At 38.7% G+C, this 14,551-nt stretch overlaps 2 protein-coding genes and 1 pseudogene across 3 annotated transcripts in view; all 3 read right to left on the bottom strand.

Annotated features, from left to right (window-relative positions):
* The window catches only part of LOC148741382 (uncharacterized), a 73,614-nt gene that overhangs the window by 44,508 nt on the left and 14,555 nt on the right, over positions 1 to 14,551 (bottom strand). The gene's annotated exons all lie outside the window — the stretch shown is intronic.
* LOC148741384 (uncharacterized) lies at positions 1,105 to 8,443 on the bottom strand. Of its 2 annotated transcripts, none has more exons than XM_088739978.1 (7): positions 8,247 to 8,443; positions 6,241 to 6,524; positions 5,590 to 5,839; positions 5,135 to 5,456; positions 3,765 to 3,880; positions 2,986 to 3,172; positions 1,105 to 2,069 (listed from the first exon to the last, which is right to left on the bottom strand). In XM_088739978.1, exons 2-7 carry the CDS (start codon positions 6,522 to 6,524, stop codon positions 2,011 to 2,013), a joined length of 1,218 nt encoding a protein of 405 aa, XP_088596104.1. In that variant the 5' UTR covers positions 8,247 to 8,443; the 3' UTR covers positions 1,105 to 2,010. The 2 variants fall into 2 exon arrangements, with proteins under 2 accessions (XP_088596104.1, XP_088596110.1); XM_088739984.1 differs by lacking the exon at positions 8,247 to 8,443 and adding an exon at positions 6,670 to 6,860.
* Positions 10,667 to 14,199, bottom strand: LOC148741383 (uncharacterized; annotated as a pseudogene).

Raw genomic sequence — 14,551 nt, 5'->3', positions numbered from 1 at the left:
TTGCTGCATTTTCCAGTTAAAAATCTACACCTGATAATTAGTTTTGCATTCAATGCTTCTTCAAAGGTGCACGCTTCGACGTCAAACAAATATTTCATTAAAATTCTCATCATGCGAAGGCGAGTTTTTCCTCCAGAAACACTCTTCATGTTGTAGCCACTATCACTGAGAGCACGAGAATAAGATGCTGGTTCATAACTGTCAGCCTCCTCCCCCCCCCCCCCCCGCCTCCGGCTTGCGCAAACTTGCAACGTGTTCGTAACAGTTGAAAGGTTAAGCACACTCAAGCACTTACCCCACCCCACACACAGCCATACTTCCAAGTCTTGCTCAGTTGCTGCTTAAATTTCTTCTTCGTCCTCCACTAGCACAAGATCTCAACATCCCCCGTTACCCCTACTTTGTTTTCCTGATTGCACTGGCTAGGTAATGAAATTACAAAAGCCAATCTGTGAAGCATTTGGCGCTACCACCCACTGAAATCATGATAAGTGCATTCCCCTCCAGCTTTGATCCTTGCCACTCATCCGAATCTGTCATAGGAAAAGATTGGACTCCGAAAATGTCAATACTTCACGCATGTCTCTCCATCACAGTGAGATTTAAATCAATTCGAAAAGGAATAGCCAAATAGTCTACCAGTACTAAAACCTATGAGGGATATTTTCTTCATGGTTTCTCTCGTACTCATGGCAAATTGTGTGAGCTACTTTCACTATGGTTATTTCATATCACTATTTCGATTGGTTATTTAACCGAATCAGCTATTCAGAAATGCTACTTTAAACTGCATCTAGAGCCTTCTCAAGTTCTTTAGGCTTCAATGCCTATGGAATGAACACAAATCTTGTTCTCGATGTGGTGTGCTAGCTGGCTTCTCCCTTTTTAGATCGATTATTCAAGGGGCAGACTAGACTAAGAACAGCACCTGCCCCTCTACAAGATGCGAAGGTTGAATTTCTTTTTATCGTAAGATGATTCTGAGTGTCTGGGTTGCAAAGTTAGGGTGTTTTAACAATTTAGGGGATTAAAGGGAACGATTTTCAGATTTGAATCTAAACAAGTTTTTCCTCAACTATTGTTAGTCATGTAGTGATTTCCAGATAATGTCCTGCAAATTTCATTGCAAAATTTTCCTGTAGAGCCTGTGAGTGAAAAACAATTCTTTTAGACCTAACTCTACAGACTAAATGAGATACGTTTTACTCGTGAGCAATTATCTTAGTTAACTTTGGAGAATATCCGTTTATTATATCTTACCACATTTCCTCCTTAGTGGTGTTCAAACCTATCGATGTCTTCCTTTAAAAGTTGATTTGAGTTTAGAGTGCGTTTGCCAGTAATACAAAGGAAAATACAAACTGTTTTGTTCACAAAGTCCCTCTGAAAAGTTGTCAACGGTGAACTGTTTACAATCGTGATGTTCCGCGCACTTCAGAATAGCTGCTAGGAGATTATATGCAAAGTTACCTCCATTTGGCTTGAACATATGTCAACAATACACTCTTTTTGGCACGAAAATGAATAGAAAATACCTTTCATTTGGTGCAAAAATGTGTTCGAACATTAATTGTTCAGGGTGCGAAACACGAGGAAAACAGCGAGCTTAGAAGATCGAAGCCATAATTTGCATCGACTCACCCATCCACAAAGCTATTTATTTCACTTAATGTGGATATAAAACTGAATATATGCAGGTGAAAACGTCTAAAGCTCTTGATGATTAGTAATTCATTTAACCTTATTCAGCATTTAACTCAAAACCGAAAATTATCACAATGGTTCGATTGGCAAGCCTGAAGTTTCTGGTCTTAAATCCTCGCCGCTCTTAACCATACTCGTTGTTTTCTAGTTTATTCTTAAATATCTGGTGCCTGTTTATATAAGCAAACTACTCTCTTATTCTATTTAAAGTTGATCTCCTCTAGACTTAATGAGTTAAAACATTGTTAAATATCTCCTTTTACAAGCTTGTGATTCCGTGTGAACGCAACATTTCTCAATTTTAATTTAATCATGATGGTTCGCGCCATCTTTCTCAATTGCTTCCCACTCTTCGTCAGATAAATCTGTGGAAAAAGTTTGTGTACATGATCATTTTTGAAAAACTTTTTTTTAATTCTTTAATTTTTTAATCATAGACTAGTGAGCAGCACTTCCGCGAAAAGTAGTTGTAAAACTTCTTGTATTTTCCTACGCGTTTCGTCTAACTGTCGTAGACTTCTTCAGGGAGTTTTACAAGTGAGAGTAAACGCCTGTATTTATAAGCCAAAGTTACAAGGGCCGATGACCGTAAAGGCTTGGCCGGACTTACGAGCAGGAACAGGCGAAGTTGTGAAAAATTTGTGAAAAGTTACACACGTGTAAGGCAAGGTGAGAAAACTATTTTGGGGGCCACGGTTTTAAAACTGGACTCTCAACCAGAAATCTCGTTTGGTTAGTTGTCAACGCTTTTTCGAACTATTGACCAAAAAGTCAAAATGTTAGCAAAGATCAGGCCCCGTTTGTTAGAAGGGTACAGGTATAACACTATCCCCAAAGTAAATATCTATCCGATTGATTACGCTTATCCATTGAGCAATTTTTTCTCACCTTGCCTTACGCATGTTAAATTTTTTCACAAATTTTTCACAACTTCGCCTATTCCTGTTCGTAAGTCCGGCCAAGCCTTTACGGTCATCGGCCCTTGTAACTTTGGCTTATAAATACAGGCGTTTACTCACACTTGTAAAACTCCTTGAAGAAGTCTACGACAGTTAGACGAAACGCGTAGGAAAATACAAGAAGTTTTACAACTACTGTTCGCAGAAGTGCTGCACACTAGTCTATAATTAAAAAACTATTAAAAATAATTAAAAAATTAATTTAAAAAATAAAATATTTAAAAATTTAAAAATTGCTCGAGACATGATTGAGCATCTGTATAATACAGGGCACGATGAGTTTGCATTATTGCTGATGATTCATATACAACTGTTATCGTACCGGAAAGATTCCTGAAGACGACAGCATATCCATGAATGTCATCTTTAGTGAGGGCCTCGAGATCCAACGTACTCGATCCCACAGAGCAGGAAAGGTAGGCAGTAATTCTGAGAAACTCACAGTCAGCTGGTGTTATTGGACTCTCAACCAGAATTCTCGTTTTGTTAGATGTCAAAGCTTTTTCGAACTATTGACCAAAAAGTCAAAATGTTAGCAAAGATCAGGCTCCGTTTGTTAGAAGGGAACAGGTATAACGCTATCCCCAAAGTAAATATCTATCCGATTGATTACGCTTATCCGTTGGATAGCAATTTATCCGTTGGATAGTGTTATCCGCTCTTTGAACAACTGGGCCCAGATCAATAATTAGCTTAGGAGAGTGACTGAAATAATAAATCGAAACTTTTCATCGACTTAATGTATAAAAGCTCATTTAGAGCATCGTCTTTACAACCCACCACCAGAAAACCATGAAACCTACTCGGTAAACTGCTATGTAGCTACAACATAGCGTAGTCTATGTGGTGATGCCAGCATCGATCGGGTACCAAAGAGCAGTTACCAAAGATCAACAGACAGACGAAAGTAGCCAGCTAGGCTGGTTTGCAGACAGAGAATTCTGGGCATCAGAAACGCGGAAAAAAGAATCATAAGCATATTACAAACAGACAGACCGACATAAGGAAAAACCATTTCATCGAAGTGACATTCAATGTAATGGGTATTCGTAAGGCAATTCATGATCAGAACATTGAACTGAATGTCTAATGTCAACTTACCCAGGACAGATACTTCTGAACAAGCGCCTTACACTCTCCTCTATTCTTTGTTGGTAGAAGTACTTTGGTGAGAATAGGGTCAAGTTTCTTGAGATCGTCTGGAATAAGGGCAGCATCTGGTTGAAGAAAAAACAATTCTTGAAATTCGGTTACACTCTGTGCTCTGTTAGGATTATCTCGCTCAATAATAAAAATATGGCAGAAAAAAGCGGAGACCTGTAGTTTCTCAGACAAGTACGATTTATGGGTAATTTGGTTTTAGTAACTAAGCTGATAGTGTAAACTGGCTACCATAAAGGGTTTCAAAGCTGACGTTTCGAGCGTTAGCCCTTCGCCAGAACGATATTGGTGGGAACATGGTTACGAGAAAAGCAAGAATAAGTTAGTAGAATGAAAAGCGTTCGTTGATGCCTTTAGGATCAAGAGTGCCGATTTGAAAGAATGATTAGGTAGATTAAAGTATCTAGCGATTGGTCTTGATGCGTCCTTGTCATTCCTTTCTACGTCGCGAAGGAGGCGGAGGAAATTTCCGACCGCATTCCATTCACTCTCACATCTCATCCTGACAACCCCGTAGTTAAATCTATTATTCCTAAACACTTAAAATTACTTCAAAACGATCCAAGGGCTGGCGCTAGTTTTTGGAAATTTCCACTTATTCATTGAAACGTGACCAAAAAATAGGCAACATTTTGGTAAGAAGTTCACTTCAAACTAATGACCAACCCGGAACTTCCAAATGCGTTCGCACACGATGCAAAACTTGTCCTTTCATTCACAACGTTGAGAAAATATCGGAACCGAAGCGATCCGATGAGATTACTGATCCATTCACGTGCACCTCCGCCAATGTCATCTATTGCATAACTTGCACTTATTGCAAAAAAGATATATATTGGCGAAACAGGAAGACGACTAAGTGTCCGATTTCAAGAATACCTGGAAACGTCAGCTTTGAAACTCTTAACGGTGGTTAATTTACATCATCAGATCAGTTAATGATGACAATTGGTCATAACCCCCTTTATTCATTTGAGTAGGAATTATAGTTCCGAATCTTCCAATGAAGCAGTGAAGGCACGCAAACTTAAGTTATTTTTTTCGAAAAAATGCATTATTCTTTAGCATCATAGATCAAGCCGTTTTTGCAAAAAAAGGCCTTTTGGCGAAAAAAAAAAAAAAAGCAGTTGAGCTGAATGAGGGCTCACTTTCGTCCGAGTACAAAAATGCTTTTCTAATACACTTATCCATGGCATTTCGCTAAATACTTAAACTCAAATGTCGCTCTCGATTTCGAACTCGCCTTATACTCATAAGGTCCCTGAACTACTTGTGAAAAGGGCAGAGGTCCTTGTGTCAACCACACTTACCAGGCAGGTCAGTCTCATCTGAATATGTTTCTACGTAGGTGCTATCATAATACGGGTCCTCTTCGGCAGGATTGCCGCCAAACACGTCCCTGTTAACTGTTTTACCAACATATTCTCCCCTCCGGATTTCCAGTCTGTTGTCATCCTTTAGGTAATTAACATGGCAACACTTGAAGAGGATCGGCGCAGTGGAGTTTCTGGATGCCACCTCTGGAAGAGACCACGAACTGCAGTAGCGAGCATGCACTTTTCCAGGTTGAAAAAAATGTTTGAAGAAGGGACTCACTTTTGGCGGCACTTCGCCACTGAATTCGGCCTCGGTCTGAAATAAGATCAATACAAATGTATCTTTCCATGAGTTGGCAAATTTTCTAAACACTCCGTCGGAAATTCAGTAGCTTGGGGTGTGAAGAAAGGGGACATTTCTCCAAAACTGATAACTCTCGACTCTATACCTCTTGCTTTCTCTCTCCTTCAAGTTGAAACTGATCGCTTGAAATCACGGACGTTATCAGAAACAGCTCATCCCCCTTAAAGCCTTTCATTTTGTTGTAATCTAAAGGAGTATTTGCAAGTATTCCACGGAGATCTGGATCGTCAATGTATTTCTGGCTGAGTTTACCAAGTTTTAGAACTCCTTGATCACCGCTGATCTTAATGGTTCCCTCCAGATATCCTGAGAAACCCATGCTGTACTCCTTAGCACTGAGGGGATAAACAAAAAGCAAGATCGTGAACTAGTAGATACCTCAGTATTCAATCAATAATCAACATCTGCCTTTGGAGGTTATAGCGTGCGAATGTTGGGGAACGTCTAGCTTTATTTGTGTGCTTTTCAAGTATTTCGAACAAAACACCAACAGGTGACTAAGTAGCTATAGCGGAGGAGCGAAGAAAAAAAACAAGTGTTAGGCTCACAAAATGTCTCAATGGAGAAATGAATTTTACGGCTAACGGTTTAAATCTTCGCGTTTTTGCGTCTAACGGCCGATAAATTTTTGGGCTGCTTTACGGCAAACGGGTAACTCCATTGAGACACTCAAAATGGTATGGATTAAAATTGACTTTTGAGTAATGACCTTCAAACTTCTTTATCAAGTAAATACCTGTTACCCATATCAATGGTCGGTTTGGACTGAAACATTTCCTCTTTGACCTGAGATTTCAAGAAATCACGGAAAATCGTAGCTTCTTTGTCACCTTGAACATATTTCGCCAGTTCTGCAAGGACTATGATTTCATGTGTTCCTCGTGGTCGTTTCCATATTGACCGAGGTCTTTTTACAGCAAGCGCCAGAGGTTGTATTTTCTCAGATTCTCCATGAAGAATGGGATAGTATCTATGGCTGAAGTTCTCCTGAGCAAACTTTCGAAGTCCTTCTTCTAACATCTGGAAACAAATCAAATGAAATCATGTCTCACTTGCGACTTCTCTTTCTACGAACCGACTCTCTTCTTACTTGTCTAGTATTATAATTATATTACTGCATAAAGAACAAACAGACAAGTCTTGTGAATGACAAAGTCCTATATACCTCAATATTAGTTAAGTTTTCTGTGCAGAGTTATCCTTCAAAAAGAAAAGAGCGAAATTTATTAATTTTGTTTCTTGTTGAGGGAGTCGAATCTCTAAAAAGCCAGAGTCATTACATTATTAATAGGTTTGCAACTTGAAGGTATAGAAAACAAAAGATCGTCATCTCCTATTCCACTTCCAGGTGACGAATCGGCTGCCAGATTTGCCGACGTCCATAAACCTGTCACAGGCCAAATTTTCTAAAATGACATAAAAGTGGAGAAACCATCACAATAACTGCGTGACTATCTGAAACTGAGAGTGCTAGTAATAGTTTTCATAGCATTATTGTTCCGTTTTTGCGAATAGTGTGTTTTATGTGATATATTAACTCTACGAAAGCAAATTTAGATAATTACCAATGAGGTACCAATTAATGTTGGTGGTCAATAATGCAGCGCATGCGCTTTAGAAGTAAATGATGTTTATGTAGTCAGAGTCTTATTACATCCGTCGAAACCAAAATGTGTTGCCTCTTTTTATCGTTTTATGTAGTTTAGACATGTTTACGTGTAGCGGAGGCATTCCAGAAATATCCCAGATGCACAGCAATTTAACGCCGGTGCTGATATTCATACTTCCGTAACAGGGACCATAGGGCAGTCAGGGCGGCAACGCCAAGGAAGACATCGATGAAAAAAATTCATTTCTACCTTTGATTAAAATTTCAAAAATGGCTGCATGTGTTTACCGTCCCTTACGGCGCCACACCCGGCAACTTCAGCATGACGTATATCAGCAGTGTTGAGTTCCAAATGGAAATTTATGACAAGTAGTCGTTGCATTGTTGTTTTCCAGAGGACATAAAGGAAATGTACAAATTTTTGAAACGTACGTGCTGGCTATTGTTTATTAGTTCTTTTCCTTTGCCACGTCGTCGTTGCCGTCGTGGTTTGCTTAAGTTCTCTGATAATATAATCCCGGCAAAGAAAAAAACATCCGTATTGCTCATTCCTCATTTTGATGATCTACCATCTGGATAAATGCAAATACATCTTAATCTCCAGTTACTTTAAGCACATACCAAGAACGGCACGTTGAATTAAATGGAAATCAAAACACAACTTTATCATTTTCATCCTATAGCTTCGTAGCTCAGTTGGCAGTGGCGCACCACTGGTGTCTAGGGGGCACGGGTTTGAATTAATCGAACCCCTTCCAAAAAAATGAAAACAAACACAAATACAATAAAAGATTAACAGCTTCACTGAAGGGAAAAAGACTACTTTGGTATTTCAGGAACGAAAGGAAAGTTTTGCCAAGAGTCAGCGTAAATGGAGTCCTTGTGGTGACAATTACAGCGCGCTTACCAGAAATTTAGCGCCGTTAAATTCCTCGCTACTTCCCTACTTTTTGTAAGCACTATACCTATGACTTTACTAGATCAACCAAGAACTTTAACACATCAGCTTCGTTGTTGAAAATTTTGCGCATGATATAATAAATGGAAATTATAAGAATTTCACATAAGAAAATTAGTTGCATGGCAAAATCAATGTTTAATAAAAAATGGAAAAAGGAGGAAAAACGACCTACCGTTTGGAACAAAATAACAGTGTTGAATGTAGTTTTGATAACAATTACACCAACTCAGGTTATGAAGCGTTGATTCATTCTTAAATGGGCTCCCGATTCGCGTATGTATTTTCGATAAGCTGTTTTGATCTTGCAGTATGATTAATTTCGGTTTCTTCGATGACGTTTGCTATCACAGGCCTCCCGATCGTAGTATTTGAAGGGCATTTTTCTTATTTTCTTTCTGGTTATGCTGACATTGTTTGGCTTTGTTTTGTTTTGTTTTGTTTTGTTTTGTTTTGTTTTTATTCAAGATCTAACATATTTGAAGTTGGGGAATTCATCAACTTTTCCGTCTGCTCAAGGATCTCTTTTGAGAGGTTTTTGATAGAGAATCGATTTTCTCCCAACCAATTGAGGCAACTCCGCTTTTTCGGTGCGATCGGGTAACTTCATTCGTACACGGACTCAAAATACTTTCAAGCTTAGCGACTGCGACTTCTCGAGCAAGACAACACTTGCAAGGGTGTGGGAGTCCGGTGCGTAGTGTTTTGCATAGAAGCCGCTGAAGTGTTCTAGGTTCAATAAACTCGTGACACCTGCGAAAACTAGTCGCAGGTATTGATATGAATTATATTCGCTGGAACAATGATCTTTGTCTTTTCTTTCAAATCAAACGATCAATCTAGGTCGGTATTTTTCTCCAGATTTCAGTCATTGTGAGGTTGAAAAGTTCTTCACACAACCATCCGCACAAGAGATCTTTCCAGAATAAGGATTAGTTCGCTTTTAGTAAATTTATCAGCCTTTTCGTCGAAAAACTGAATTTGAAGTTACCAGCCTTTCGCTTAGTTTTCGAGCATGAGGTGTCTGGAAAGAAAAACTCGACGAACTGAAGTCACATGCAAATCCTCTGGAACGAAGGGGAAAGGTGGGAGGGGTGGGTGTTTTAACTTCAACTGCTTATATATAGGATGAGTATCTTGGAGAGGAATCCACCTGGAAGGGGGAGAACTTATTTACTTACGGAACTGCGTAGTGGAAAGGTTTTTATTTCTAATAGAGCTCATTTCAATGGAGTGTCCTAAAGCCCGAACCAAAGTTATCACAGCAGCCAATCAGAGAAGGAGAAAAAATCCTAAGGAGCTAATCAGGACTCAGAGCTGATAATAGTGATTGAACCGATGGCATTTGGTAATACATTTGGAGTAATCATTAAGTAAAGAGAAAAAAACATTCAGTTGAACTCTAAATGTGAGTCTAAGTAAAGCGAATAGCTGGCTTAAACTTAATGAAATGCAACCTAAAACTAAGTACTTACTTATTGGTACTGCGAAAAAACTTTATCACAGTGAAATAACTACGTTGGAGCTTTTCTTAGACAACGTAAGACTTGAGGAATCAGCTGGAGAAAAAACTCTTGGTGTTGTGATTGATCCCTATCTTTCCTGACACATTGATTATCTTATAAAAAGTTGAACTCTAGGATATTTCTCCTCAAGAGGGCAAAAGTGTATTTAGCTATTGAATATAGAAAAATGTTATATAATGTTCTCATTAAGCCAATTCTTGGGTACTGTTTGGGGTAATTGTTCGGTTGAAAACCTTTAAAGGTTGTCACAAGTACAAAAACGATGCGGGAGATTAATTTTGGACGCCACCATCAACGATAGTTCCGTTGAACTTTTTAATAAATTAAGCTGGTTACCTATTGATGACATTGTAAGCGTTAGAAAACTTTGTATGCTACATAAAGTTAGCCAAGGTCATTGTCCTGAATATTTTAGTTCATATTTCAAATATGTCAGATCTACACATGGTTATTGTACTAAATCTGCTATCTGCAATGACGTTCTAACACCATCTTGTAAAAGAAAATCAGGGCTTAGAACTTTCCACTCAAGTGCATATAGGCTATGGAATAAACTAAGTAACTCTTTTAGAAACATAACTTCCCACTCAAATTTTAAGATAACGTTATTGAAAAATTTTATTAAAGAAAATACCTCGATAGAGCATTTTAAGATCAGTAGGACGTTTTAAGTACAATTTTTAGTATTATGAATTTTTTATTAGGTATTTTTATATTTAGTACGAGTTTTTGGGGGCCATGATGTAAACTACCGGGTAACCAGTAATAATGTATTTTACCCTCGGTAAATAAAGTGTTTGTTTGTTTGTTTGTTTGTTGAAACTCAGTGTTAGGTTTATATCATAGTTTGCCAATCATTGAAGAAACTGGCCGGCTCTTAAATCATCGCCACCTTTAACCATGTTCGTTCTTTTCCGGTTTATTCATAATTACCTGGCATGTTTATACTACCAAGCTACTTTCTTAATCTGTTTAAAGCTTATCCTTAACTGAATAATATTTTGCGAAGTAACTCATTAAAGGACCTTCCAATTTAATGCAAAACCAACATTGCTCAATTTCAAGTTAGTCATGGGCTAAGGTTTGCGCCATCCTTCTCAATTCATTCCCACTTTTCATCAGATAAACCTGTGGGAAAAAAAAGCATACTTGATTACTTTTAAGAAACCTGCATTTGTGATTATGTAGTTGGTACACTATGTTGTACATTGATAGTAACGTTTCAAGGAACGAGCGCAGTTAATACGGGTGCCTGCGTCTGCTGCGTAGAGGTGTCCCGTAAATATGGGAGAAATGTTTGGAGTCTCATAATAACGGGCATGGTGAGATTGCATTCATGCTTGTGGTTCAATTAAAATTGTTTTCTTACTCAGAAGGTTCCTGAAGACAACAGCATATCCATGAATGTCGTCTGTGGTCAGAGCCCTCAGATCCAAAAGGCTTTTCGGTTCCTCCTTACAGGAAATATTGGCAATTCTGAAAAGCTCCCTGTCACCTGGAGTTATTGTCTCTGGAACCACAAATCTGCTTTGGCCTTTTGTTAACGCTTTTTCAAACTAATGACTAAAAAGTCTCAATGTTAACAAAAATCAGACTAACAGTCAACCTAAAAGTGTAAATAACATAGTAACTCGAAACTCTTGATCGACTTGATATATACACGAACCATATACAGCGAATCGACTTTCCAGAGCGATTGCCAGTAAACCATGAATTCAACCTTATTCGATAACGAACAATTATGTGGCTACAACATATGTGGTCGATATGGAAATGCAAGCATCGATCAGGAATCAAAGAGCAGTTACCAAAGATTGATAGATAGACGCAAGCAGCGAGCCAGGCTGGTTGCCAGACAGAGAATTCAAGGCATCAGAAATGCAGAAAAATAGAATCACAAGCAAAATGTAGACAGATTACAGACAGAAAGGCAGTAAGACACAGGACAGACGATCCATTTCAAAGGATCCTTCTTTAATTTAACGGCTATTCGCAAAGCTATTCGGTGTAATGACATCTAGTGCTAAAGTTAACTTACCCAGCACAGATACTTCCGAGCTAGAAGCTTACGTTGTTCTCTATCCTTTGTTGGTAGAAGCACTTTGAAAAGTATAGGGTCAAGCTTCTCGTAATCTTCTGCACTAAGAGGATCTGTTTGAGGAAAAATAGCGTCCCTGAAATTTGATAATACTCTACCATGCTATGTTAGGTTTTTTCGCTCGATAAGAAAAAAAAGGATGACAGCGAAGACCTTAAGTTTCTCAGACGAGTACGACTTATAGCTCGAAATCTTCCCGTAAAACAGTGAAACAGGGGCGGAGAGGCACGCAAACTTGCCTAATATTTTACAGGTAAATGAAACATTCTTTAAGACATAGAGCGAAACCTTTGGCAAAGAAAAGGATACAGAGACGTTAGCAGTTCAACATTTCACTTTGGTAAGACCCGAATTTTGTCCGATGACAGTTGAGCAAAGTCTGTAGCTCTCAGAGTACAAAGATACTTCACGGAGAATATATACTTACCTTACGACTTAAACTCAAATCTCGTTCTTGTTGTCGAACTCGTACGTCAGAACGTCCCTGATCTGCTTGTAAGAATTATAGAAGTCTGCGTATCAAACACACCTACCTGGATGGTCAGTCTCGTCTGGGCATATTTCTACATAGGTGCTGTCATAATCTGGGTCCTCTTCCCCAGGATTGCCGCCAAACACGTCAATGGTAACTGTTTTACCAACAAATTCTCCTGTCCAGATTTCCAGTCTGTTTTCTTCCTTCAGGTAAATAACACGGCAACACTTGAAGAGAATCGGCGCAGTGGAGTATCTGGATGCCACCCCTGGAGGACAAAATGAGCTGCAGTACCCAGAATGCACTTTTCCAGGTTGAAAAAAATGTTTGAAGAAGGGACTCACTTTTGGCGGCTCTTCACTATTGACTATAAGCTCGACCTGCAATAAAATGTCTCTTTCGATGAGTTAGGTTATCACTCCGTCCGTAAATCAGTAATTTGGCATGTAGGGTAAAGGAGATCAATTCTTAAAAAATTAAATAGTAACTCTATCGAATAAAAACTCTATTAAACCTCTCAGTAACCATGATGAACCGACTACTGTCTGTACTCGGTCCAATAAATCCTGAGGTTCCGGTATTTATTTGGGAGTAGAGAAATTTTGCTTTGTAACGAAATACTTTTCTATTAGATATATCAAAAAGTTGAAGTGGTAAATTGGCCACCGTAACGATTACAAAAGCTGACGTTTCGAGCGTTAGCCCTTCGCCCTTTCGCTCCGACGAAGGGCTAACGATCGAAACGTCAGCTTTTGTAATCGTTACGGTGGCCAATTTACCACTTCAACTTTGTTGATATAACCAAATTATTTCGTTACTTCCACCGACGCAGCCCCAAACAGTTTCTTTCGAAACTATCAGCCTTTATTCATTTGTATTTTTCTTTTAGCCTGCTTCCTGCCTTGTCCAATCTAGAAAATTTACAAACGGGGACGGAGGTGCTGGGGCGGGAATTTCCAATGCGACAAATTTCCGTCTGAGATTGAGTCAAGGGAAAAATATTTGATACAATGAATATATGAAGTTCATATATTTTGAACTGCGGTATTAAATACGTATGATGCACGATCCTTCGCAGTAGATAGCGGAATTTATGCAATAGCGAAAATCAGACCTGAAAAAAAAAAAAAAAAAAAAAAAAAAAAAAAAAAAAGAAAATTGAGCTTGTTAGCTCAATTGATAGAGCGCTGCACTAGTATCGCAGAGGTCAGTGGTTCGAATCCCGTACAGGCCTGATTTTTTTCAGGTCTGACTTTCGCTATTGCATAAATAGCGCTATCTACTGCGAAGGATCGTGCATCATACGGAAAAATATTTGTTGCAATACCATGCATGGTTTGCTCGAACATAGATTGACTTCATTTTCGAAGTAAAATAATATATAATGAAAAGGTTACAATCCTTTTTTTAGCGTCCCTTTTTCTTATCAAATATTGATACATACCTCTTGCTTTCTGTCTCCTTCAAGTTGAAATTTCTCGCTTGAAATCACGGACGTTATCAGAAGCAATTCATCCCCTTTAATGCCTTTAATTTTGTTGTAATCTAAAGGAGTATTTGCAAGTATCCCACGGAGATCTGGAGCGTCAATTTATTTCTGGCTTAGTCTACCTAATTTTAGTACTTCTTGATCGCCACTGAACCTGATGGTTGCCCCCGGATATCCTAAAACAGTTAAACTGTACTCCTCAGCCCTACTGGAATCAACGAAAAAGTCAGATTCAATCTACAATAAACATCGTCCTCTGAACGTTTGACCAGAATACCAATGTCGGAGAGTATAGTGCTTTATAGCAAGTTTTTCAAGTATTTCGAAACAACACCAACGAAAAAAACTTAAAACCAGCAGAGAAACTTAGAGCCGGGTAAGTTTCTAACATGGTATGGATTTTAGTAATTACCTTCGAACTTCTTTATCAATCAATTATTAACTGTTATCAATGGTCGGTTTGAACTGAAACATTTCCTCTTTGACATGATTAATTTCGGTTTCTTCAATGTTGTACCACATGAGGTATGGGCTGGGCATGTGTTGGGGAGGAGAGTCCACCAGGGAGGGGATGGGGAGGGGAATTTATTCACAACTAGCTGAGGGACAAGGAAGAACTCATTGGTTTTCTTTCCTCTTTTGACCCAAACTGCATTTAAGTCTTGAATGTATTTGGTTGAAAACCTTCGATATTTAAAACTAATAACAATACAGGTTTTTATTTTGTACTGTAAAGGAGGGTGCAGGGGAGGTTAGCAAAGAGGGAACCATGGCCACGATAAGAAGGCCACTCGGGTTCGGGATAAAGCGTGCAAATGAGTACGTTTACTGTCAAATTGCATGTTTAATTTTTTCGAAATTCTAGGCTTACACTTTTCGTTGCGCCCTAGTT

The sequence above is a fragment of the Stylophora pistillata genome, chromosome 1, assembly GCF_964205215.1.
Source record: "Stylophora pistillata chromosome 1, jaStyPist1.2, whole genome shotgun sequence".
Taxonomy (NCBI): domain Eukaryota; kingdom Metazoa; phylum Cnidaria; class Anthozoa; order Scleractinia; family Pocilloporidae; genus Stylophora; species Stylophora pistillata.
This window is presented reverse-complemented; position numbering and strand designations above follow the sequence as displayed.

Bases quoted from the DNA above. Each gene is read 5' to 3' on its own strand.
- LOC148741384 (XM_088739978.1), bottom strand. From the start codon at position 6,524: ATGTTAGAAGAAGGACTTCGAAAGTTTGCTCAGGAGAACTTCAGCCAT. The intron at 5,457-5,589 runs GTATAGAGTCGA...ATCTTATTTCAG, and splicing joins AAGGAGAGAGAAAGCAAGAG to ACCGAGGCCGAATTCAGTGG. The intron at 2,070-2,985 runs GTACGATAACAG...CTTTTTCCACAG, and splicing joins CGTCTTCAGGAATCTTTCCG to ATTTATCTGACGAAGAGTGG.